The sequence below is a fragment of the Aedes albopictus genome, chromosome 2 (genome assembly GCF_035046485.1).
Source record: "Aedes albopictus strain Foshan chromosome 2, AalbF5, whole genome shotgun sequence".
NCBI classification, from domain to species: Eukaryota; Metazoa; Arthropoda; class Insecta; order Diptera; family Culicidae; genus Aedes; species Aedes albopictus.
In genome coordinates, this window is record NC_085137.1 from 229636093 (window position 1) to 229662514 (window position 26422).

The window sequence follows — 26422 nt, forward strand, 5'->3', positions numbered from 1 at the left end:
AGAGCGAGATTCGTGAGCAGTGCGTAAACGCGTTAAGATCTCGTTGCTTAGGTAATTCGGCAAATTTCGTGAATTCTCAGTATAGTTAAATTGTTTTTCGTTTAGGACACTTAAAACCTTTATTAATCGTGTTTATCAGTATCCGGGTATCGAACACGAACGCCGCAGAAACGTAAGTGCTTATCACACTATTTATAACCTTAAAACTAAATGAACTATTCCTCCAGGAAATTTTTAACCGTTCTCCTAAATAAAACGCGTTAAAGTTACGAATTTGCGTTTTAATCTGTTGCATCCGCAACAGAGATATCAGCTGTTGGATTCTCGGTAAACCGTTTACCGAGATCAATTTCTGAATTTAAGTGTGCAGGGGAAGATTTTAAAATGCCTCTATAAAACCTAAAACAAAATCTAATTAAAAACGGTTTGATGTAGGTACGGTGTTAGACTTTGGACGGAAAATTGTCTCGACTCCCTGATGGGCATAGTGTATTATTGTCCTTGCCTCACAATACAAATTCATGCAATGGCAGGCAAAGAAAGCCCTTCAATTAACAACTGTGGAAGTGCTCAAAGAACACTTAATTGACGAGAGGCAGGCCAAGTTACAGTGAGAACGTCGAGCCGTAAAGAAAAAGAAGGAGGAGAAGGGTTACTAGAAGTTCAAATTATATATAAGGGAAGATTCATTTATTACGTCCATCGTTTTTTGGGATTTCTAGACCCCCCTCCCCCCTCTGTCACGCTATTTTCCTATACTTAATACACGTACTGTCACACTTTCTTAGACCCCCCCTCCCCCCAAAATGTTGGACGTAATTTTTGAACGTTCCCTAAACCCCATTGGCTCGCTCGAAGGGCGTTGTTCAAACACCTAGAAACTGCGATTTCGCATCGAATTGTGTCGGTGTCTTCTGCGCACTTATTCACTGCGCAGACAACACCGACACGATTCGAAGCGAAATCGCAGTTTATCCACGATCCCGCAGTTTACGGTATTTAACTATACGAATGGGGTCCAGTGGGGTGGAAAATGCGCAATCTCGTTCGAAATAATGTGTGTTGCGCTTGGTGTTGCGCCTTTCGGTCGAGATGTAAATATTTATTTATTTTCCCTTACCCTTGATACGACTCTGGTTTAGTACTACGTGTACTAAAACCATTTCAAAACATCAAATGGCTAGCTGTCAACGCAGAAAAAGCGAAAAAAATTGAATCATTTTTGTTTTGAAAACGTAGCCCGAAACTCGAAAGAAACAACATCGCCAGTGTACATACCAGGAAGGGAACCGTGCAAGAGTGGCGGAAAAGGAATATCATTTTGTGCGAAAAATCGATAATCAATCAGTGCATTTTTCACGGGCCCGTCTGTGTCGCGAAACAGGTAATGTGAAATAATTGCTGGTTTTCTCGGAGTGATTGTGGATTGTGCTGCGAAGCGTTCCTTTGCGATTTCGAAACACTGAAAGTCGAATCCCTTCGGTGGGGGGTGGAATGTTCCATAATAGAGATAAGTGACATTTCAACACACGAACACTAGCGCAAATTTTTCCTCACACAAAAGTGCACGCCGATTGAAAGGCTATTCAGATTGCATATGCAAATATTACCCAATCGAATTGGGTAAAACGGGTAAATAATGATAAAACTAACGTCCGGGGCAAGAGTGCAAATATTTTCCTCGCAGTTTCACAACCACATCTACAAAAAAGGCACGCATACATTTGAACGTGATTACCTCTATGGAGAAGGTTGAGCTTCTGAATGGTGGATCCTCCAGCAGCTACTGCAACAGTTCGGTGGCGGAGGAGCAAAGTAAATCACTGACCTCGATCGAAGCGGATCGCAGCTTCGAAGAATATTGTGACGAAAATAATCGGCTGATGGAAGTGAATGATGATTGCGATGCAGGGGAGGTACGAGACGATGAAGTTGGCAGCCTACTGGAGCCTCAGGCAGTCGGAAAGAACATTGCCTTTGTCCAGCCAAACAACCATCGCAGATCCGATGAACCGACGGAACTCAGCTTCGAAAAGTGTATGTATTGCATGGTCAAATAATATGTCCGATTGATAAGGCTAAAGGTGAGGTTTGCTGATTGCAGTTCCAGAAAATCACGAAGAAAAACTAAAACGCATCAAAATTGAAAACGCTTTGGACGATTCCAGCACCACACAAGACGAGTGGAGGAAGTTTGCGAAATCAGAGTACGGGCTCATCAATGGTGAGTACGATAGTGTTTATTGAATGCACCTTTTGGCGTTGCACCGAAATTGCTTTCCGAAGGTCGTCCGTCACTTTATTCGTCTACTTGCACGGTTCGGTGAATCGCACACCATATGTAGCTCTGCGGTACGGTTGCGTTGTTGATGAAGTAAACATTATTGTAGAGAAAGTGCTCCCATAATGTTGTTTCTTCGCATTTCGGACTGGTGTAGCTAAATTAATAAACATTATTGAATTATCACTTTGTTTTGATGGAACCACGCCAGTATACAAGCAGAGCTTGTAGCATAAGACTTGTAACGTTATGCAATTGTATAAGAATGTAACTATGTTGTCTGTAGATATATATCTATATGTTACATTTGCATTTTTATCCACAAATTGAGTTAAAGGTTCGAAATAATGTTAGCAACACATTTGAAAGGAATAATGTTGCCTTCTTATCTCACTCAAGAAATGGATCCCAATAACCTTCTGAATACAAATTAAATTACTGTTTACTCTCAAGCTGGGGTTGAAAATCTCGTCAGTTAAAATTAAAAAATATCTTCACTAAAAGGGCTGAAAGTATCTTAAGTAAAGACAAATCAATCAATCAATCTTTACTAAACAGCTATTAATATAAGACGATTAACTCAGAGAGATCATAAAAAAATTACATGCAAAATTACACGCAATTGTAAGATCACTTGGAGCAAGGACAACTTTGTCTCGATTCACAAAAACTGTAAACAACGAGGTGTGTGTTGATTTGCGGTTCACAAAAGTTTCCTCTAGTAGATCGGGTATCAGGTATCAGAAGGCCGGCTCCAGAGGCACGTTATCCTCCATTTGGGACATTTGTGCCATCGCCAAAATGACAGCCTATTTCATCATCTACATGAGGGAAAAGGAAGGAAAAAGGATTTGGATGGGGATAGGGACAGGTAGGGAAATAGGAAAAATACCCTGGAAGAGGGTACTAACGCACAAGCGTACCACAATGGGTTCAAACAGCGCCCTGAAAAGGGCACTGTAATAACGCATAAAGCGAAAGAGAGCTTATAGCTCTTTACCACAGCGGGTTAAGAACAACAAAATATCCTGAAAATTCAGGTTTCTGAAGTCAGTTTCACTTAATAAGTGTTTACCGAATACTCGGAAACGCAGTTGCGCGAAAACTGGACAGTTACATATCAAATGATACGAAGTTCCATAATCGGATTCACAGCTATCACAGGCAAATTAATCAGCTTGCTGAATATTCGCCATGTGATAGCTGAGTCGGCAGTGGCCAGTCAATGCTTTGACCAGCATGCTGCAATTCTGCTTAGACAGATTAATTAGATACTTCGCCACCCGTAGAGATGGCTCAGCACTATACAATTTGGTTTGACGACATGACTCCAAACTATTCCAATATTGTCTGTGTTGAGTGACAGCCCAGGTGTGAATCTGAAGCTTAATCCAACACTTCGATATCGGAATAGCTGGCTCAGGGCCAATGAAGTCATGTGATGCTCCAGAGCGAGCTAACTCATCGGCCAATTCATTTCCAGCGATGGAAGAATGACCAGGTACCCATAGAAGGTGAACAGCGTTTGCTGAATTCAGCTCCTCGATTTGAGTTCGACAAGCGATAACTATCTTCGACCTGGAGTTGGCCGAAGCAAGTGCTTTAACAGCAGCCTGGCTATCTGAACAGAGGTATATTACTTTGCCCATTACGTGCTGCTGAAGTGCTTATTGCACTCCGCACATAAGCGCAAAGATTTCGGCCTGAAAAACGGTACAGTGTCTACCAAGTGAGTAAGACTGATACAGCCTTAGCTCACGAGAATAAACACCAGCACCTGCTCGACCTTCGAGAAGGGAGCCATCAGTGTAACATACGATGCCGTCTGAAATACTTCTTTCCAGATAACCAGATGTCCACTCTTCCCGGGAAGGGAATTTCGTGGAAAATGTCCTATATGGAAAATTACACGCAATTGTAAGATCACTTGGAGCAAGCACAACTTTGTCTCGATTCACAAAACGTGTAAACAACGAGGTGTGTGTTGATTTGCGGTTCACAAGAGTTTCCTCTAGTAGATCGGGTACCCGTAGACTGTAAGTGCAAGAGAGTGCTTCTTGCTTAAGATGAATGTGTAGTGGGGTAACGGCAAAGAGAACTTCGAGCGCAGCCGTGGCAGTTGAAAAGAACGCTCCAGACATCGCCATTTAGACCTTTAGAGAAGGCCCAATTTTGATTGGATTGTTCTCACTTCGCCCTTTTACCATTACTAAGACATCCATAGGCCAATATTGGTCGAGCAACAGTTGTGTAAATCCATTTGATATACTTGGGTTTAAGACCCCAAGTTGTACCAAAGATTCGCCAGCATTGCCCGAAGGCCATACAAGCTTTTCTGATTCTAAACTCAATGTGAAGTGTCCAGGAAAGATTGGAATCAGAGCGATTCCAAGCAACAGCATCAAAATTAAGGAAATTTTTTAATTCATGATTTTCTATTGAACTGAAACTTTGCACAGTTTTTAAGTTCCATCTAAATCGCGATTTTCCAATATCAATTTTTTATTTTGAATCACGACTAACTTTTCAAAAGGGTGTATGTGAAAATGGTTCAAAAATATTCAAAAATCTGCACAGCCAAAATGGTTCGTTCGATTGCTATGAATTTTTCAGCAAAGTTAGATAACTAAATGGCGATTCCTAAGAAAATATACAGTGTGAAAAAACATCTTTTTTAACATTAAAAAATATCATTTTTGTCACAAAAACTCAAATATCTCAAAACCCTATCTTTTTACCAACGTATTTTTTTTAGGGAAGACGTTCCATTGTATTAGCAATCTACCATAAAAATTTGGTGATGGTAAACTAATAAACAAAAAAGTTATAACATTTCAAACATTTCACAATTTTCACATTTGGTAAATATTTTTTTCTGTGTAAATTATTTCGGTCAGAAATCGCAGTTTGATGTTGATTTTATTGTTCAGCAAAGTTAGATAACTAAATGGTGATTCATAAGAAAATATACACTGTGAAAAAAATCTTTTTTTAACATTAAAAAATATCATTTTTGTCACAAAAACTCAAATATCTCAAAACCCTATGTTGCGGATGCAACAAAGGAAACAACTTTTCCGAAACTTTAAATCGTTTATTGTGTCGAGCGCAGCGATTAAAATTTTCCTGAATACGAAGAACTCACTTAGACATAGTTTTATAGGTTAATTTTTCTTCTACTTACGTTTGTACATTTCCTTTGTTCGTTACAATCGATCAGCAGATACCATTCTTTGAGTAAGCAAACCTATAGTTTTAGCACAATAATTAGTAAAGAACTTTTCTAGATTTTTAGTCATTTACCTTAGTTTAGAAATAGGCTATACTGCGGTTCTTCGTGGGCGATCAGGGCAAATTTACTGGTTCACTAACCTATAATTTCGATATTTCTTTTTAAGCTTCTAATTCATCTTTTAATATGTTTACCGTCTTACCACTTAAGTTTAGATTAGGATTACAATTTAGAGAAAGTACGAATACCAACTAGTTTAAGTAATAACTTTAAGTAAATTATTCCCACAGGCTAATCGCGGTATAATCTTTACACACTATCTTTCTGCTGTTCTGAAATTCTGCCAATCATCATTTTTCTTCTACTACCTGACATCTCCACCGTCATCCAAACGTCAATGCCAATCTATACCGACGAGCGCAAAGTACTACGAGCGACTGGTCAGCGAACAATGTGTGTTACAGTCAGGTGCGGCGGAACACGTAAAGTGTACGCAACAGTCCCCCCCGGTGGTTGGACCCTGGTCCGGCTCACTTTCGTTTGCACCTACGTCCAACACTGCTAACTTGGTCGCAGGCCTGTTGTAGAATCCGTAAGCAGTCTGTACAACCGCCGAACGAACTTGTCCATCCGAAGAGGTCTTCACTGATACAACTCGTCCTTTGGGCCAGTGATTCCTTGGTAGGTCAGGATCTGCAATGACGACCACGTCGCTTACCGCAATTGGCTTCACTGGGTAGAACCACTTAGTGCGGCGAGTGACCGTTGGCAAGTATTCCGTTACCCACCGATGCCAGAACCGATTTGCCATAGCTTCTGACCCCTTCCAAGACTGCTGAACCGCTATTGGACAATCCACGTATGGAACGAGAGGTTTTGATCCGTTTGACGATCCTACCAAGAAGTGGTTAGGAGTCAGCGCCGGTGACGAGCAGTTATCCACTGGAACATGTGTCAGCGGACGACTGTTGACGATGTTTTCGACCTGAATGAGGTAGCTCCGTAGAACTTCCTCCGTGGGCACTCGCTGAGGTTTGATTGCAGCTAAGACTTTCTTGACCGACTGGATTAGACGTTCCCAGCAGCCACCCATATGAGGAGATGCTGGAGGATTGAAAACCCACGATGTTGTCGGACTGTTGAATTCGGTCATCAGCTTGTTCTGATCTAACGCCATCACCGCAGCCTTAAGTTCCTTATCTGCGCCGACGAAATTAGTTCCACGATCGCTTCTAATCTCTACAGGAGTCCCACGACGAGCGAAGCAGTTCCGTAGCGCCATAATGCAGGAACTTGTGTTCAGCGAAGGGGCTAACTCGAGGTGTATCGCCCGGGTTGACAGGCAAGTAACAATCACACCCCAGCGTTTCTCGTGTCGACGACCAATTAGGGCGAGAAAGGGTCCAAAGAAGTCTACGCCGACGTAGGAAAACGGACGTACAAAGGCTGCTACTCGTGCTTTGGGAAGGGATCCCATCGCTGGTGGTTCCGGCCTCGCACTGCTGATCTTGCATTGCTGACAGCTCCGACGAACCTGTTCACAAACTCTGCGTACTCGTGGAATGTAGAACTCTCGCCGAACTTCGTTTACGCAGGTTTCATGGCACTGATGCTGATAACGTTGATGCACATTGGCAACGATGAGACGGGTAGTGGGATGATCACGAGGAAGTACGATAGGATTCCGTTCACTTTCGTCTACAAAGTCACACTCCCCCAATCGACTGTGGATGCGCATCACTCCGTGATTATCAAGGAACGGGTTCAGCTTGAATAGGCTATCTGTCTTCTTCAGCCGTTTTGCTGATGAAATTGCTGCCAACTGCTCGCCGTACACGTCTGCCTGGGTTTGTCGAAACTGGAATGATTCCGCTGCGAAAAGTTCGTCTTGTGTGAGCGGTCCGAGGATCATTGACTCCTTCTTCTGTTTGCGTTTGATGTTCTCAATGAAACGATGAACGAAAGCTGTCACACGTAGTAATCGTTGCCAGGTTGAGTAATTTTCAGCCTGCAGAACTGTTTGGACCTTGCCTTCGATGTGGTACAGATAGTTCGCACGAAGTTCGTTTGTGGTTTCATCACAATTCAGATTTGACGATGGCCATTCGCTCTTAGGCTTCCATAGAAACGGTGGACCTGTAAACCAACGGCTTGTTGGCTTGAGATCTGGTCTAAACTTCCACTTTGTACCATCATCTGCGACGTTATGTTTTGTGCCCAGCCATCTCCACTCGGTGATATGCGTCGCCTCCAGAATTTCGCCAACACGGAAGGCCACGAACTGCGAATAACGTCGGTGATCAGACTGCAACCAACACATGACGTCTCGAGCGTCTGTCCAAAAATAGCGTCGATCAATTTTGATGGAATGTCCTTCTGCAATGTTCCGTGCTAAACGCGTACCGATGACAGCTGCCTGCAACTCCAGCCGTGGAATGGAGACGAACTTGAGAGGTGCCACTCTTGTTTTACTTCCGATTAGGGCACATTCGACGTAGCCATCCACTTCAAAGCGGAAATAGGACACGGCCGCGAAGCCACTTTCACTGGCATCTACGAAAGTATGGAGCTCCACGGTAGCTTTGTCGATTCCTGCCTCGTGTCGGAAATAACAACGAGGTATCTTGACGGACTCCAGCTCGGGAAGTATGCGCAACCACGTCATCCATTTCTCTAGATGCTTCTCTTCGATCGGATCGTCCCACCCGGTCTTCGCTCTCCAGATCTCTTGTAACAGTACCTTCAAATACATTAGGTAGTGCGCGATAAGTCCTAAGGGATCGTAGACAGCCATCAGTGTACGAAGTACGTCCCGCTTGGTGGGGTGTTTGGCACCGGACAGAAGCTCTTGATTGCGCTCTGTACAGAGCTTGTAACTGAAGGCATCCGACGTCGTGTTCCACCACATGCCGAGCACTTTTTCCATGGCGAGCTCCGCATTCATCTCCATAGACTTTTCGGACTTCGGATTCTCTCCGAGGGCCTCAAGTACTGCTGATGAGTTTGACACCCAGTTCCTCATGTGGAATCCACCCTGGTGGTGAATGTAGCGAACGTCATTTGCTAACTGGATCGCTTCCTCTTCCGTGTCAACGCTAGTCAACATATCGTCGACGTAGTGACGATGGCAGATAGCATCAACAGCAACGGGGAACTGGTTCTCGAATCTGGACGCATTCTCATTCAGGACGTACAACGCTGTACTGGGTGAACAGGTAGCGCCGAATGTTACTACCTGCATCACGTAGTCGCATGGCTCTGTGGAATTATCACTAGCACACCACAAGATCCGCTGGCTGTGTTCATCTTCAGGTCGCATTCTTATCTGATGAAACATCTCAGCAACGTCGCCTCCGAGGCCGATCAACCGCTCCCGAAACTTGTATAGAACTGGCGGCAAAGCGTTTAGTTGATCCGGTCCTTTCATCAATACGGAATTGAGGGAGACAGAACCAAAAGAAGCAGCTGCGTCGAAGACTATCCGGATCTTTCCCGGTTTGTTAGGGTTGAACACCGGAAAAATCGGTAAATACCAAGTGCGATCGCCAATCATACGACTCTCTTCCAGTGTCAATTTACGGATGTATCCCTTCTGCTCGTAGTCCTTCATCTTTGCTCGTAGGGTTTCGGCTAGCTGCGGCTCACGCTCCATCCTCTTGGTCAGACAACGATGGCGTCTCAATGCCATGGATCGATTACTGGGTAGACGCACGTCATCGTATTTCCACAGTAGGCCTGTCTGATATCTCCCGTCTTGAAAAGTCGTGACTTCACGCAGCATCGCTAGAGCTCGTTCATCTTCCTTGGAGAGAAGCTGATTTTGAGGAGCGCTGATTCCCAGACTATCGAGGGCGAAGTAATTTTTAACTGCTTCGTGTAGACTGTCATCCGTTCCGTGGAAATGCGAGCAAACGTGGAAGCTGTGAGGGAGGAGCCGTGGAACTGAATCTTTCACCGACGTATACGTGCCGTAGACTGTCCAGCCGAGACGCGTCTTCACTGCAACAGGTTCATCAAGCTTCCCTTCGCGATCATCTAACACGTGCATCACCCTTGCGTTACTCACGCCGATCAATAACTTCGGCTGAACGTTGGAGTAGGGTTCAATTGGCAAACCCTTCAGATGTGAGTACTTGTCCATCAGTTCTTCAGTAGGTAGCGATTGTGTCGGTAGCTTCAACTCCTTTACCGTGTAGACTTCCCTTAAAGTATGTAGACTGCTGCCATCGTGTATACCGGAGATGTTGAGGGAAACGATTGTAGCATCCTTCTCATATCGGCAGGTATCCGCAGTCCACCGCAGGCACAGGGGGCTCTTCTCGCCGTTCAGGTCCAATTGCTTCGCCAAACTTTCCTCCATCAGCGTCAGGGACGATCCACTGTCCAGAAATGCATGGGTATGCAGCTCAATCCCGTTGTTATAGAGCACAATCGGAATATACTGAAATAGTACGGACTTGCTTCCCCCTCGATGTGTGTTGCACGATTCGACTTCTTGTGACCCCGTAGCAGCGGCTTGTTGATGCTGTTTGGCATGGCTCTGGGAGCCAGACGATGATGTTTCCGGTTTGCTTTTAGCGTCGTTGTGCAGCAACCGATGGTGCTTGTACTGGCATCCACTTTTCCCACATACTTTCGCTGACTTGCAAGGGCCTCGGTGGGTGGTAAGGCAACCACGACACAGCTTGTGCTCTCGTAATGCGTCCCAGCGAGCAGAAAGACTGAAAGACAAAAACCGCTTACACTTGTCTATCGTAGCACAACTACCCTGACAAACGAGACACCCGGAACTGATGTCTAATTGCTTCGGTTTCTGAGCTGTTTCGGTATGCGCATTCAAGAATCCATCCTCCTTTCTTCCCCGACGAGGTTTGTTGTCGACAATGTTCGAAAACTGTGGCATTGTTACGGTGCTTGCTGCTTCTGCCAACTTGTACAACCAGTCACTGAATTCAGACAATGTCACTGAACGAAGAGACTGACGATGAGTTGCCCAATTCAGGCGAATCATGGGAGGAAGCCGCTCACACAAACTGTGAAGTAGTGTGAGGTTGCATAGATGCTCTTCCAGTTCACAAGCTTTGACCGTGGCCACCATGTTGCGCACAGCTAACGCGAAGTCCACGAGAGTTCCGAGACGTTCTGCTTTGGGAGCTGGTAGGCCGTTGATCTTTTGCAGCAACGAATGCACGATGATTTCTGGGCGTCCGAAAAGCATCTTCAGGGTAGCAATGACTTGATCCAGGTTGCTTGGATGCAACAGTTGACATTTAACCGCTTCCAGTGCTTTCCCTTGTAGGCACTTACGCAAACGCACCATGTTTTCCTCCGCAGTGAACCCGCACAGGTGTGTCGTGTTCTCAAAAGACGCATAGAATAGGGGCCACTCCTCTGGTTCGCCAGTGAACACGGGTAACTCCTTCGGAACTGCATGACGGGCCGCAAGTTGGCTCCTGTTCAACAGCGCCGTCCCTCCTGCTGTAGTTGGATCATCGTGAAAAGCTGACGGGTTATATGTCGCGGGATGTGAATCGCTCTCAAAGGGGGCAAACGCAGAAGTTCGGTTGCGTTGATGACCATTAGCCTGAGAAAACTCGTTGAAGCGTGAACGATTCGGAGGCGGAACGAACGACGAAGCAACAGGACGTAAAACGGACTGAGGTGGACGAGAAGCGGGGAAATTCGGTTGTTGATTGACCTGCCGCAAAGGGATCGTCGAAGCATCCAGTCGAACGTTGAGCAATGCCGGAATAACTGAGGGGTCATCAAATCTGTCTGGATGTGATATTGGTACAAATGGCGAAACGTTCCTATTCATCGGTGTGGGCGGTGGAGGCAACTGATTGACACCAACTGGCGAAGAATGGCACACTGGAGGAAGATCACGAACTTGGCTTGCCGGAACATTTCCGCGGGGACCTTGCGAATTCGCACTATTCTCGTTCGTCGGCATGTCTAGCAGTAGCTGGAACCTACGCAACAAATATCGCTGCTCGATGGCTTCCTGCTGTTCCAGAAACTGGAGGCGAAGATCAGCTGGCAGTCGTTCCACGATATTCACTTCATCCGGTAACTCCTGATCAACGATTCGCACTTCTGGAACCTCTGCAACTGACACTGACGTTGTTCGTGGAATTGGGGTACGCGGAAGAGGTGTAGGCGGGGGCGGATTTTGCATTAGCGTCGAACGAGGGCGAGGGGTTGGCGTTCGCGGGTGTGGCACTGACGGAACTGTTATGGGCATGGCAGGCGGTGGCGATAGAGTTGCCTGAATATGGGGCTCACCTGAATCCGATGCAGACGGGGTCGATGACTGTGGCAGACGTGGAGCCGGATCTGTAGCTGGAGAGCAACCCGGGCAGCTCCATGACCTGTTGGCCACATTCGCGTTGACTCCGACACACTCGAAGTGGAACCACTGAGCACATTTATCGCAACTCACCATCTCGCTGCTGTCCGGAAGGTTGCAAAGCAGGCACGTCTGCTGAATGCTTTCTTCCGGCGCCCGATTCCGTCGTCGGCTTCTTCTAGGCATCTCCGATCGATCCGAAAAACGAAAATTTTAAGATTGTTGCGGATGCAACAAAGGAAACAACTTTTCCGAAACTTTAAATCGTTTATTGTGTCGAGCGCAGCGATTAAAATTTTCCTGAATACGAAGAACTCACTTAGACATAGTTTTATAGGTTAATTTTTCTTCTACTTACGTTTGTACATTTCCTTTGTTCGTTACAATCGATCAGCAGATACCATTCTTTGAGTAAGCAAACCTATAGTTTTAGCACAATAATTAGTAAAGAACTTTTCTAGATTTTTAGTCATTTACCTTAGTTTAGAAATAGGCTATACTGCGGTTCTTCGTGGGCGATCAGGGCAAATTTACTGGTTCACTAACCTATAATTTCGATATTTCTTTTTAAGCTTCTAATTCATCTTTTAATATGTTTACCGTCTTACCACTTAAGTTTAGATTAGGATTACAATTTAGAGAAAGTACGAATACCAACTAGTTTAAGTAATAACTTTAAGTAAATTATTCCCACAGGCTAATCGCGGTATAATCTTTACACACTATCTTTCTGCTGTTCTGAAATTCTGCCAATCATCATTTTTCTTCTACTACCTGACATCTCCACCGTCATCCAAACGTCAATGCCAATCTATACCGACGAGCGCAAAGTACTACGAGCGACTGGTCAGCGAACAATGTGTGTTACAGTCAGGTGCGGCGGAACACGTAAAGTGTACGCAACACCCTATCTTTTTACCAATGTAATTTTTTAGGGAAAGCGGTCCATTGTATAAGCAATCTACCATAAAAATTTGGTGATGATAAACTAATAAACAAAAAAGTTATGACAATTCAAACATTTCACAATTTTCACATTTAATAATAATTTTTTTTTAGTGTAAACTAGCTGTCCCGGCAAACGTCGTACTGCCTGCCTACTGTGTTTTTTGACATGCAGCTCCATAGGGACGTCCCCCGCGAAGTCATCTGTATGGGAGCCCCCCGTTCCAGAGACCGGAGAGGCCTCACACCAGGCTAAAAACCTTCCCCGGTCCCAAACATACCCGCATACAAAATTTGAAGCCGATCGGTTCAGTAGTTCCCGAATCCATAGCGGTCAGACAGACAGACAGACAGACAGACAGACAGACAGACAGAAATTCATTTTTATATATATAGATTATTTCGGCCGGAAAGCGCAGTTTGATGCTGATTTTATTGTTAATGGCCTTGCGTGAGTAAAACAATCTGTTTTTATTATGTATTATGTATATTATATGTACAGTACTGTTCCGATTTTATCACGCCCTCCGCGCATTAGTCGTTTATTCATTAATTTGCTGTTACATTTGAGGACAAATGTTTTCCCTCTTCTTCAAGATGAATGTTGAAAGCGTGTTTTGCAACGTTAAAAATATTGAAATGGGTATAAATGTTGAAGTATATTTTAAAGCATTTTTGAAAAGGGGCGTGATTAAATTGTTTAAACAGATGTCGCTGATGGTACGGTGGCATGACTCTCTGCACTTATTTCTCAGTTGTTTTCGTTTTCGAACTTCCTGCGCCCTGCTTTACCGATGATATACAGATGGCTCGTTTGTCAAAGTCTAGTCGGCAGGACGTGCAAATGCGTAAATTTGTATTCAATTTGGGCATAACCAGTCTCTTTCAGTTTATCTATGGTGCTTTCAGTGAGATTTCGTAACTCTTTTGAACATTTTTTTTTTCCACAAACAAGAGAGCGTCGAGTTGAAGACCTTTGAGAAAGCGACTGTTCATGTTGTTCGTTAGATTATAATAAACAAAATCATTTATTAGTTTTAACTGACTAGTTTGGTGTTGTTTGCTTGGACGAAGAAAAAATTTACTATAAAATTTTTAATATCCATAGCGGTAGTATTTTTTTTTTGCTTTTTCGTGAGCATTGTCATGGTATGTATACAGACAAACAAACGTAACACTGACGAAATTTTCATTGACCACGCCTTTAACGATCATTTTGAATCTTGGTTGTGGCTTTCATAACCAGAAGAGTGCCCATCATTTTTCTTTGCGTTTGACGTTTCACACTAGCGCCTTCTGATGACGATATTGCATAACGCAGTGTTTCGTGAAACATTTCCACCAGGTGGTGATAGTGTGAACTGGGCGATGGTTTTTCACGAAAATTGTTCTAGGCGTTTCGTCTGTTTGTCTGTGGTATGTACCTCTCATGCATTTGTTGTTGTTGAAGTTACTCGCATTCTTCCGATCATAAAGTCTGTTCTCTAAGAGGTATTTTTTTTTGCAGGTCAACTAGACGTATACGCGTATATATAAAACTTTTATTATGCAGCTTTCGTCTTCAAAATAAGTTTAATTCCATTTTCTTATGATCAACAGCTTTTCAACACTATCAAGGGATTTTTTCACCAGTCACGTACAATAAAAAGTATAACAATCTCAATATTTTTGATCACAACACTGGATCGCGTCTAAGGTTCAAATAGATACTATAGTAATTATGAATAATCAAACAAAAATATCATGAAAACAACTTGTTTAATTCAGGCGGTAGCCTTTACAATAAAATCAGCATCAAAATATAATTCTCGAAATAATTTACACAGAAAAAAAAATTTTTTTGTTACTAAATGTAAAAATTGTGAAATGTTTGAAATGTCATAACTTTTTTGTTTATCAGTTTACCATCACCAAAATTTTGTGGTAGATAGCTGATATAATGGGCCATTTTCCCTAAAAAATTGACGTTGGTAAAAAGATAGGGTTTTGAGATATTTGAGTTTTTGTGACAAAGATCATATTTTTTTAAAGTAAAAAAATAAATTTTTTACAGTGTATATTTTCTAAGGAATCATCATTTAGTTTTCTAACTTTGCTGAAAAATTCATAACAATCGAACTATCCGTTTTTGCTGTACAGCTTTTAGAATATTTTTGAACTATTTTCGCATACACCCTTTTGAAAAGTTAGTCGTGAGTGAATATGAAGGTTTGATATCGAAAAATGGCGATTTAGATGAAATTGAAAAACTGTGCAAAGTTTCAGATATTTTTGAAATGGTCGCTCAGGATCGACTGACATGACTCCGTGGAATTCCTCATCAAGAATGACTCCAACGTACTTTACCTGTTCAGTCACATCGATTTCAGAATCAAAGAGAAGCAAAGGTCGAACGCCATTACGGTTTCGCCTTTCCGTAAAAAGAACAATAGATGTTTCACTCGGATTTACCGAAAGGCCATATTGGCGATACCAATCCTAAACTACCTGAAGAGCGCTTTGCATCAGGTCGAAAAGGGTGCTGATGCACATACCAACTAACAATGTTAGGTAGTCGTCGGCAACCATAAGTAGGAAATCCGTCATTATTGAGTTGCCTGAATAGGACAGATCGGTGAAGTACTAGATTTGTAGTAATGAGCTGAATTTTAGTATGGTGAGAAGGTAAATTCTCCGTTTCTGCAATGAAATGGTGCAAAAAGCGTGGGTATTATGATTCCTTGCCTAATTTGATGCTGTTTGAGCAAAACTTTGGGTAACAGTGTTGTTGTTTTCTCCATTTCTTGCAACATAAATAACATAGTTATCCAAAGTTTTGCTCAAACAGCATCAATTTAGGCAAGGAATCATAATACCCACGCTTTTTGCACCATTTCATTGCAGAAACGGAGAATTGACCTTCTCACCATACAAAAATCCAGCTCATTACTACAAATCTAGTACTACACCGAACGTGCCCCATAGCGTATCGGCTATGAGATTCCACAAAAGCGGTGACAAAACTCTCTCTTGGGGCATCCACAAATTGCTAGACGCAATTTCGAGAAGAGATATCAGTTTTTGAGCTTTTGGTGATTCCAATAGGAAATCATTGGAAATATGGCAACGAAAGGCACGTTGTCAAAAGCACCCTCGATATCTAAGAAAACACCCAAACAAGATTTCTTTCGAGTGAATGCTTTCCTAATATCGTGAACAACCTTGTATAAAAGAGTCACAGTAGACTTTTCAGATTGGTAAGCATGTTGGTTCACATGAAGAGGTTGGCCAGGTGCCAGTGGATGATCGACAATGCGTTCTAAGCATTTCAGAAGATATGAGGTCAAACTGATAGGTCCGAAACACTTTGCTTCTTCATACGATGCTCGACCCTCGGTTCGACCCACTTTCGGAATAAACTTTAAAGTAATATTCCGCCAGGATTTGGAGATATACCCTGTATCAAAACTGCAAACAAGTAGTTTTTTTTTTTAAAAACATGTTTGAAATAAACAAATTCCTTCTGACGCAAAATTGGATATATCCCATCTGCTCCAGGAGATTTGAAAGGAGCAAAGCTATTTAGCGCCGACTCATTCGATTCTATAGCCGAGCCGAAGCTAAAGTATCATAACTACAAGAAAAGACATCAAGTTCATCCGAAGATGTAATATCCACACATCCGGGGAAGTGTGTACTGAATAAACATGCCAAAACTTCCTCATCAGAGGAAGTGAAGTCGTCATTTGGCAAACGAAGTTCGTTAACTTGGAAATCCTTAGATTTTGCAAGGATTTTGTTCAACCGACTGACTTCACTCAAACTGCACACATTTGTACAAAGGTTTTTCCAGTCGCCCGAAGACTTTTTTAGTAGGTCTTGCGAACCGTCCTGAAAGCCTCCGATCCAGCCGAACGTCGTCTGTTCCAACTCTTTCTACATTGTTTCCTGAGCTTCGCCAGATCAGAGTTCCACCAAGGGGTTCCTCTTGTGGTCTTCACAGACCGCAGAGGGCAAGTTTCTTCAAAAGCTTCCATGATAAAGGCCGTTGTAGTATCAACGTCATAATCTAAATCACTTGGAGTGTCAATGGATGGTGAGTATCCATGAAATTTGGCCGCAACCAAGTCAGTAAAAAGATACCAGTTTTGTGACCGGGGATTTTGAAACGCAATTTTTGCGAAGTTACCTTCAAATGTTCAAAAAGGATGTAGCGATGGTCAGATAAAGATTCTTCATCTTACTTACACACATGTCAATTGGTCAGCTCGTGACTAATTCTGCTAGAGCAAAGCGTTATGTCTAACACTTCCTCTCTAGCAGATGCCATGAAGGTTGGACGGCTGCCTATGTTAAGTAATGCAAGATCTGTACTACTTTAAGTACTCCATCAAACTGAAGCATCTCAAGTTAATGTCTGAGCTGCCCCAGATGATATGGTGAGCATTAGCATCACCGCCAACAGTTAGCGGAAGGCCTTTTGAAGTACAGTATGTCTTGTTTAAAAGCATCCGTAGGGGATGGTTTATCATGCGGTAAATAAACCGAACAATAGACGTATTTCCTGTCAATTATGGATGGTGAATATCCATGAAATTTAGCCGCAACCAAATTAGTGAAGAGATCCCTGTTAGTTGATCAGTTCCTGAAACGTAAAGTTTGCGAAGTAACCTATTTTGATACCTTGTTGGCTACAAAGTAACTCCAACGCCGAGCGTATAGTAGAGCACCATCTTCGTCGGTCTTGGGCGATGTTCCTCCAGTTTCCCCGAACGTGTACCCGGATAAAAACTAACCATAGGGTGTTTGGTGAAAACCATTCCTGCACCATACAGTGTACCAGCTACAATAATGTATATTGTAATGAAATGGTTCACTAAAAGCTTGGCACATTGTAGCTACTATACATTTACATTCGATTTTTATGTAACAATATATTATACTGTTTTTCTTACGTTTGAACCATTCACTTTTTCGAAACATTATTTTTCGTGCATTATTAATTATTTATTCAGTTTTAGATTTTTCCGTGCTTTGTTTTGTTGATGTTTGTGACTTTTTTGATGCAAAGGAAAGGAAAGAAAAAAGTGAATAAGTTGAAACATCAATTTAAAAGTAAAAAGAAAATCGCGTTAAGTACTGTTCCTTTGAATTCCACTAAGAATCAAAGGAACTGTATTTAACGCGATTTTTTTTACTTACGGATATTCCCCTAACAAGCCCAGGTTAATCATCATCATTAATTTAAAGTCAATAAAATGTTTAAATAAGTAGTAAACCAGATCTCTTAAGAACTGCAGATCCAAGAGATATGGTGGACTAGGTATGTAGAGTGCGATGAGAGGAATACGATTGACGTACTTTATCGTAGAGCCATCTTTAACATATGGACTGGACTGAATACTGAAAGAAATTCTAATATAGGTTCGTCTGTGGGTTCGCTTTTTAACCTAACTTATACTTGAATCGAACTTGACAGTTTTCTCATGAGTTGTTATGTATTTCCCCGTGTACTTCAAACTTTAGTCAAACTGGAGCCTCAATATTGCAATAACGGTTAAGCACGCTGTAATGATACTTATGTACCTCGTCACCTACTTCATGCAACTACATTAGTGGTCTAATAATACTTAGCGCGCTCGGCATAGTTCCATCATGCCGCTCAAAGTGTTGCCACAAATAATGCTTAGTTTGCGAAACCCAGTTATCTGGCTGGTGGGGCATGGGAGCCTAAGCTTCAACCGTTAATGCAATCAGAGACTACTCAGACCTCGACTCAGACTTAGACGTGGGCGATCCAATATGAAGGGTTATCCAAAACGCTCTGGAGAATTCCTAAAGCGCATTCTCATAATGCTAGTAAGCCTAAGATGCCATTAACAGGAGGAAAATGACAAGATAATATAACATTATATGGTTTATGTAATGTAAACCAATATTGTGTATTCAGTTCAAAGTTGGATTATCCCGACTGTTTGTGAAACTGTTCAGAACAGTCGTTGAATTTCGAGGGGGTTCTCGATGTATTCTATAGAAATCGATCAATCAGCAAATTGGTTTCGAGCACATCATTATTCCAAACATTCAGGTCTTAAGAACTTAGAACATAGGTAATTATCTTGATTATTATGTAAATTGCCTTTATTACACCTTATTTTAGAAAATACAAAACATTTATCGCGGAAGAATATCCTCACAAATTTATTAATTGATAAACATTGCATCTGAACACCCCCCGACTTCCGCGCCAAAAAGCTGGCAGCTTGGCTGCCGGCAACAGCTGATCAAGGAATCAGTTGGCGCCCGGTCAGCTGTCCTTGTTTCACCAATTGAATGTTTTTAGATACGCGTTTGCGCGCGAAATCTTTCTCGCTCATTTCTGCTGTCAAATCCGCCAGCGACCGTTCACCGACCGTTTGAAACGTCGACTGTTTCAAACGGTCGTGAACAGTTTGGAACTGGACGGTCAATACAACATAACAAAAGAGAACCATTCCAAAACCATTTAATTAAATGTATAACCAGTAGTGAAACTACAATTAAAAACAATATATTTACGGTACATTTTATTGTTTGAAACCATATGTGTACCATACAATGTACGGTTTATTAAAACCCACATATTAGTATTTATAACAACTCATTAACAATATAATGTATGGTTTTGCAAAAAAAATATATGGAAAAATAATATTTTTTTTATATTGTTACGACACTTAACCACCCGTACAGTATATTGTAAAAATCTTATTTACAATTTACTGTATGGTGTCTACATTACATTTTATTGTTTTTGTATTTTTATTTTTACAGTGGTGTCTATTGTAAAAATATGGTTTTAAATAGTACTGTTACAATACAACGTTCGGTTTTTCTACTGTATTTTTTATTCGGGTAGGGATCGTAGATCTTCTTCAACCGCGTGCAGCCAGCGAGTTCGCGGCTGCCCACGAAGTCGCCTACCTCTACCGGGTTCTCTGCTGAATATTGTTTTCGTTATTCTTTCTTCCGACATTTGCACTACATGTCCAGCCCACTGAAGTCTGCCGTATTGCATACGTTTCACAATATTCGCATCTTCGTACACTTGGTACAACTCGTGATTCATGCGTCTGCGCCACACTCCATTTTCTTGTTTCCCACCGAGAATTGTCCGCAGCACTTTGCGCTCAAAAACTCCTAAAACTTTTCGGTCTACCTCCTTTTACGTCCACGCTTCGTGACCGTAGAGGGCAACCGGAACAATCCGCGTCTTATATGGAGCGAATTTTGTTTGCGTTTGCAAGTTACGGGACCTAAGCTGCCGTGAATCGCAAGTCAGTCCCATCTGCATTTCGGTCAAAAATGAGTTAATGGCCGTTTTCGAGCTTTCTTGGGATGATCTTTCAGCTGCGTGCAAAAAAATATATAGTTTGTTCAGTAAAATTGAAAAACAACACCAAGTCAGATTGTCCCATAATGAAATGTAATCGCAAGTCAGTCCCATTACGAACTTGTGCACCCTCCAGTATAAAAGTTAACACTATTTTAGCCATTTTTATATTTTTCACTGTGTGAAAGTTTCATGATGATCGCAGAAGTTTTCAATTCATGGTGATTTTTTAGAATTTCACATAGAAATCGAATTTGAAAACTTCAGAGGCCATTTTCTCAATGCCTATTTTTTACATATGGGACTGACTTGCGATTCACGGCAGTAAGCTGTCTACGCAATCCGTAAAAGGCCCTATTCGCAGCTGCAATACGCCTTTTCACTTCACGGGAAATGTCATTGTCACATGTCACAAGTGTTCCAAGATAAACAAATTCTTCAACAACTTCAAACTCATCCCCATCAACCACTACCTCAGCACTAACACAACTAGGCCTGCTTCTGTCTCTACCCGCTATCATGTACTTCGTCTTGGTAGAGTTAATCGTCAAGCCTATCCTCGCTGTCTCTCTCTTCAGAGGAGCATAAGCTTCCTCCACTGCCCTACGATCGATGCCGATGAGATCAATATCGCTAGCAAAACCGAGGACCATGTGCGACCGTGTGATGATAGAGTCATTCCTCTGCACGTCTGACCTCTTAATCGCTCCTTCGAGTGCAATGTTGAACAATAAATTTGAAAGAGCATCCCCCTGCTTCAATCCATCCAAGGTCACAAACGACGTAGACACTTCATCCGCGATCCGAATACTTAATTTTGATTCATCCAGCGTTGCGCGTATCATCCTAATTAGTTTCGCCGGAAAACCATGTTCTGACATTAACTGCCAAAGCTCATTTCTTTTCATTGAATGGTACGCTGCTTTAAAATCAATGAACAGATGGTGAGTCTGCAAGTTATATTCCCGAAATTCATCTAGGATCATCCGCAGGATAAACATTTGATCCGTCGTTGATCGGCCCTCACGAAAACCAGCCTGGTATTCACCGACGAAGAACTTCTCAAGAAGTCGCAGTCTATTGAACAGGATACGCAACAGTATCTTATACGCCGAATTTAAAAGGGTAATCCCTCTGTCCAACCAGCTGGTGGACACTTCTTCATCCTCCCAAATCTTTATAATAATCTGGTGGATTGATTGATCTAGCTGCTCGCTTCCGTGCTTAAGAAATTCGTCCGGGATCTCGTCCTTTCCAGCAGCCTTGCTGTTTTTCAGCTCCTTAAGGGTCTTTTTAACCTCATCCAGTGTTGATGGTTCCACTGCTTGACCGACATCCATTATGTAACTGCTTGACCGTTCTTCTTCATCTGACACATGCACTTAAGTTACCCAAAGTTTTGCTCGAACAACATCAAATTAGACTAGGAATCATAACACCCACGTTTGTTGCTACATTGCGTTGCGAAAACGGAGAATTTACCATCTCTTCACACAAAAATTCAGCGCATTACTATAAACCTAGTACTTCACCGATCGGGTCCTATAGGACGTAATCAGTGAAGTACTAGATTGAAAGTAGTGACCTGGATTTTTGTATGGTGAGATGATCAGATCTGCATTTCTGCAAAGAAATGGTGCAAAGAGCGTGGGTTATATGATTTCTTGCCTGATTAGATGCTGTTTGAGCAAAAGTTTGGATAACTGTGTTGTTGAAGTTGCAATAAATAATTAATACAACAACACTGTCACCCAAACTTTTGCTCAAACAGCATCAAATTAGGCAAGAAAACATATAACCCACGCTGTTTGCACCATTTCTTTGCAGAAATGCAGATCTGATCATCTCACCATACAAAAATCCAGCTCACTACTTTCAATCTAGTACTTCACTGATTGCGTCCTATTCCCATACCTTTAGAAAAATCTGGTGGGTTGATCGATGTAGCTGTTCTCTTCCATGCTTAAGAAGTTCGGTCGGTATCTCATCCTCACCAGCAGCCTTTCTGGTTTTCAATCTTGAAGATCCCAGTACACAGGGTCAAATTTTTGTCCAAAAACAAACCAATGCTCAAACAGATGTTGTTTCTTGATTTCTTGCCTGATTTGATGCTGTTTGAGCAAAAGTTTGGATAACTGTGCTGTTGAAGTTGCAAGAAATAATTAATACAACAACACTGTCACCCAAACTTTTGCTCAAACAGCATCAAATTAGGCAAGAAAACATATAACCCACGCTGTTTGCACCATTTCTTTGCAGAAATGCAGATCTGATCATCTCATCATACAAATATCCAGCTCACTACTTTCAATCTAGTACTTCACTGATTGCGTCCTATTCCCATACCTTTAGAAAAATCTGGTGGGTTGATCGATGTAGCTGTTCTCTTCCATGCTTAAGAAGTTCGGCCGGTATCTCATCCTCACCAGCAGCCTTTCTGGTTTTCAATCTTGAAGATCCCAGTACACAGGGTCAAATTTTTGTCCAAAAACAAACCAATGCTCAAACAGATGTTGTTTCTTGATTTCTTTCCTTGTCAAATATTAAATTTTGACGCTGTGTACTTATCCAAGTATAGATGACAGCTCTAAGCTATGCTAGATCGCCATTTTTTCCACCCATACATGAAAAATAGATATGAAATCCCATTTGAGCTCTGTGCAAAGCTATTTACCAGGAGGATCTGGCATACCTAAGAGAACACTTTCATCACAGACAAACAGACCACAGACAAACACTTGAAACGTTTCTCCTACCTGGCTGCCACCATTGTTTTGTCTGTCAACAAATTTCCTTCTCGGTCATTGCACCACATGGAACATATCTATACATACATAGATCTACATAAAAAAAAATATGATATTCCCGCAAATTTCTATTAGAGAAGTTGTGGAAAGCTAATGTTGCTACACTAAAGTGTCATTATTTCTGCAAAATGTGTGTAAAGTTTCATTAATTTAGATGCTTCTAAATGCTGTTAAACCATGTATGTTTAGATCCAACTATTTTTTGGTTACTGGTTTTCAAATGGTGATATTTCCTGTTTTATACTCTGGTGGTCACTTTTAATTTAGTGAAATGCCATTAAATATTTGCGTCTCTAGGATGTGATAGCTTAATTTCTCAAAAAAGTTGGCTAAAAATGGTCGTGTCCCTACAAATCAGCGCTAGCTTTAGAAATATTTGTTCCTTCCGCACTAATACATAAATTTTAGCGAGAGTATCGTACAAAACAGTAAGACCACCAGCCATTTTTTATACAAAATGGACAAGTTTGACGATATGTTGCTCGGTTTCTAGTGAATCGATTTGGCTGAAATTTTGACAGTCGCCATGGAGTTACGTGAATTTTGTTCTGTATTTAATTGATTGAGTTCTGTTCACCACACCAAAAGTTACAGATATACGGAACGATAAAATAATAGGATCACTTTCAGATAACCATTACCAAAGGATATATGAAAGTATCTGGTGCTTGAGATTGATGATTGATAAACTAGTACAGTAATTCCATACAGTAATTATGCCACAATAGTTCAACTTATTGGACGCAATGGCTTAATTTCCTTAAATTCAGTAATTTCCGACAGGGGAGGAAAAAATATCCATGTCGGCTGCCAAACTTTCCGCCAAATCGGTTTAATAGAAACCGAGTACCATATCGTCAAACTTTACCCTTTTGTATGAAATAGGATTGGTGGTCTTACTGTTTTGGGCGCAGTATCATAACGTCCGAGGCCATAATGTCCCAGGGCTTTATGGCGCATTTTTTCGGGGCATAACGTCCAAACATACAAAGTATGTCACGAAGTCCAAGGAAAGAAGGCACATAGGATACTATGACGCACCTAAACTTTTGGACGTTATTTCGCAAAAAAACGCGACTTAACGTCCGGGACAGTATGGCCTCGGACGTTGTGATCCGGCCCCACTGTTTTGTCCGACACTGTTCGTATGTTGTGCACATGGCAGTCACTGGCGAAGCCTTGTGCCGCGCGCTATTGAAAGTTGCATAAAACCTCGCTCCTGTCCATGCTTGTCGTGCAAAAAAAAAGTTTTCCTCTAGTGTGCTTTTTTGAAATTGATATTATAAGCACCAACATCCTGAACCATGCTTTCTTCCAGATGACCTACGCCGTAAAGTATGGCCTCTGTTGATCGGCGTCGATCCCAAACTAGTGGACCCCGCCCCGTCACTCGAAGAACTCAACAGCCACCCAGAATACAACCAGGTCGTACTGGACGTCAACCGGTCTTTGAAACGCTTTCCCCCTGGCATTCCCTACGAACAACGTGTCGCCCTGCAGGATCAGCTAACGGTACTAATTCTACGAGTCATCATCAAGTATCCACATCTCAAGTACTACCAGGTAGGTAGTGTGACCTAGGTTGATATGTACAATGAGGATAATCTTTTTTTGTCGTCTACAAGGGGTACCACGATGTAGCGATCACATTCCTACTCGTCGTTGGGGAGGAAGTGGCCTTCCACGTGATGGAGATTCTGTCGACGAATCACTTGGTCGAATGCATGCAGGAGACAATGGAACCAACCCAACGGAGGCTAATGTTCATCTACCCTCTGGTGAGGAGGGAAAATGCTGCCCTCTGTGATTATTTGGAGCGGTGAGTTAGAGGTGTATTAAGTCTTATAAAGTTCATGATGACATATCTTACCATTTGTAGATCCACCGTGGGCACACTGTTCGCACTGCCCTGGTACCTGACGTGGTTCGGACACAGTCTCAACTCGTACCGGTCGGTGGTGCGACTTTATGACTACTTCTTAGCCTCTGATTTTCTTCTGCCTATATACGTGACCTCTGCGATCGTACTGTACAGACAGAATGAGATCTTCCAAGAGGACTGCGACATGGCTTCGCTACACTGTTTGCTGTCACAGGTAAGTATTCAAATTTGAGCCTGAAATCACAAACATAATATCCTGAACAGTTGTTTTTATTTGTTATTCATTATTAATTTGAATTAAGAAATCATATGTACTGATAAATATATTTCAACTTATACATCTTCATCGCCAACAGCTACCAGAAGATCTGCCTTTTGAGTACCTTCTTAAAAATGCCGAAGAGCTGTACCGGAAATATCCCCCAAAATTGGTCGAAAAGGATGTGGAAAACATGATAGCTAAAGAGTAAGTTTCTTTCAACACGATTTCGATAGAATCAAATATGATCGACTTTTTATTCCTAACAGGAAGCAGCAACGGCTCAAGGAAGAACGCGATCGCGAACGACGGAAGGCCCGCAGCGTGGCAAAGCCCGGTGGAAATTCATTCATTGGCCGCCTGTTCCCGCACCTGCCGGTTACACGACGGTCCGTGTTTGTAACGACAGCATTTTCCATTCTGGTTGGCTTTTGTGCTTACTACTATCGTGCACATTTGATGCCACTGTCGGCGATCAGATGAGTCGAGCTGTTCCGGCGGATTCCGTCGTCTTTTACCGTTGTTACCGGACCGTTGGCCACATATTGGGGCTGGGACAGCTCGCCGAGGGCACTACAGTAATTAGTTCATGAAATGATTTTCAGTATGCATAATGCTGAATCATAAGCTCGTGCCAGAATCGAACGAACAGCCGAAAGCTTGATCCCCAAATTATTGTAAATTTCAGAAAAAATGTGATTTTCGACAACCATCATTTTCATCGAATAAATTTCATCGTTTTTCAGTGCATTATACTGCCTATGATCGCATATCAGTCCCATATTTGCTGGCATTCCTATTGATATGGGACAGTTAGGCGATCATAGGCAGTATTTATAGTACATCTTTGTAAATAATTGTATATCATTTGTCAGCATAATAGTATGGAAACTGCAAAAAAAAAATTTAAAATCATGCAAAAACGGAAAGGAAAACACAGACAAGCAGACATAAAAGTCAAACGCGTTTTATCCGTTTTATCGTATACCAGTAGCTGGATTTTACAAATGCTTGCTATTTGGTGCAGTTCTTTACCAGATATGGTGAAAGCGTTTCGTTCAAATCAGTGCAAACTACAAATGGCGATATTGTTTCCATGACGACATGGTATGTCCACAGAGAAACAGACGTAACTCTTAGACCAAATTTCATTGAAAAACATCGTCACTAAAATATAATCGCCCAATGCTAAACGTACTGTGCTTGGCCGGGCCATCACTAGATGGCGGTAGTGAGCAAACGTCAAACAGGATCACAAACGATGCCAGCGCAGCGAAGGGTCAATCGACCTACTACCAAAAAAATTGAATCAATCG

General features: G+C 42.1%; 2 protein-coding genes across 10 annotated transcripts; one reads left to right on the plus strand and one right to left on the minus strand.

The window, feature by feature from the left end:
- The first annotated feature begins 1742 nt into the window (after window positions 1-1742).
- On the plus strand, window positions 1743-26422 carry LOC109401402 (TBC1 domain family member 20). Its single transcript, XM_019673955.3, has 7 exons — window positions 1743-2037; window positions 2105-2224; window positions 24284-24528; window positions 24591-24784; window positions 24845-25061; window positions 25204-25313; window positions 25376-26422. The coding sequence occupies exons 1-7, from the start codon at window positions 1743-1745 to the stop codon at window positions 25587-25589; spliced, it is 1395 nt and encodes a 464-aa protein (XP_019529500.1). The 3' UTR covers window positions 25590-26422.
- LOC115257358 (uncharacterized) lies at window positions 5328-12761 on the minus strand. Of its 9 annotated transcripts, none has more exons than XR_009997659.1 (3): window positions 5585-12761; window positions 5466-5528; window positions 5328-5407 (listed from the first exon to the last, which is right to left on the minus strand). XR_009997659.1 is itself a non-coding variant. In XM_062851287.1 (3 exons), the coding sequence occupies exon 3, from the start codon at window positions 12046-12048 to the stop codon at window positions 5941-5943; it is 6108 nt and encodes a 2035-aa protein (XP_062707271.1). In that variant the 5' UTR covers window positions 12049-12283; window positions 12340-12408; window positions 12471-12761; the 3' UTR covers window positions 5333-5940. The 9 variants fall into 9 exon arrangements, 4 of the variants coding, with proteins under 4 accessions (XP_062707271.1, XP_062707269.1, XP_062707268.1 ...); XR_009997661.1 differs by having other exon boundaries at window positions 5333-5528; window positions 5585-5653; window positions 5716-12761; XM_062851287.1 differs by having other exon boundaries at window positions 5333-12283; window positions 12340-12408; window positions 12471-12761.

Excerpts from the sequence above, each read along its gene's own strand:
- LOC109401402 (XM_019673955.3), top strand. The coding sequence starts at position 1,743 with ATGGAGAAGGTTGAGCTTCTGAATGGTGGATCCTCCAGCAGCTACTGC. Across the intron at positions 24,529-24,590 it reads CACATCTCAAGTACTACCAG|GGGTACCACGATGTAGCGAT; the intron begins GTAGGTAGTGTG and ends GTCGTCTACAAG. Across the intron at positions 25,062-25,203 it reads TACACTGTTTGCTGTCACAG|CTACCAGAAGATCTGCCTTT; the intron begins GTAAGTATTCAA and ends CATCGCCAACAG.
- LOC115257358 (XM_062851287.1), bottom strand. The coding sequence starts at position 12,048 with ATGCCTAGAAGAAGCCGACGACGGAATCGGGCGCCGGAAGAAAGCATT.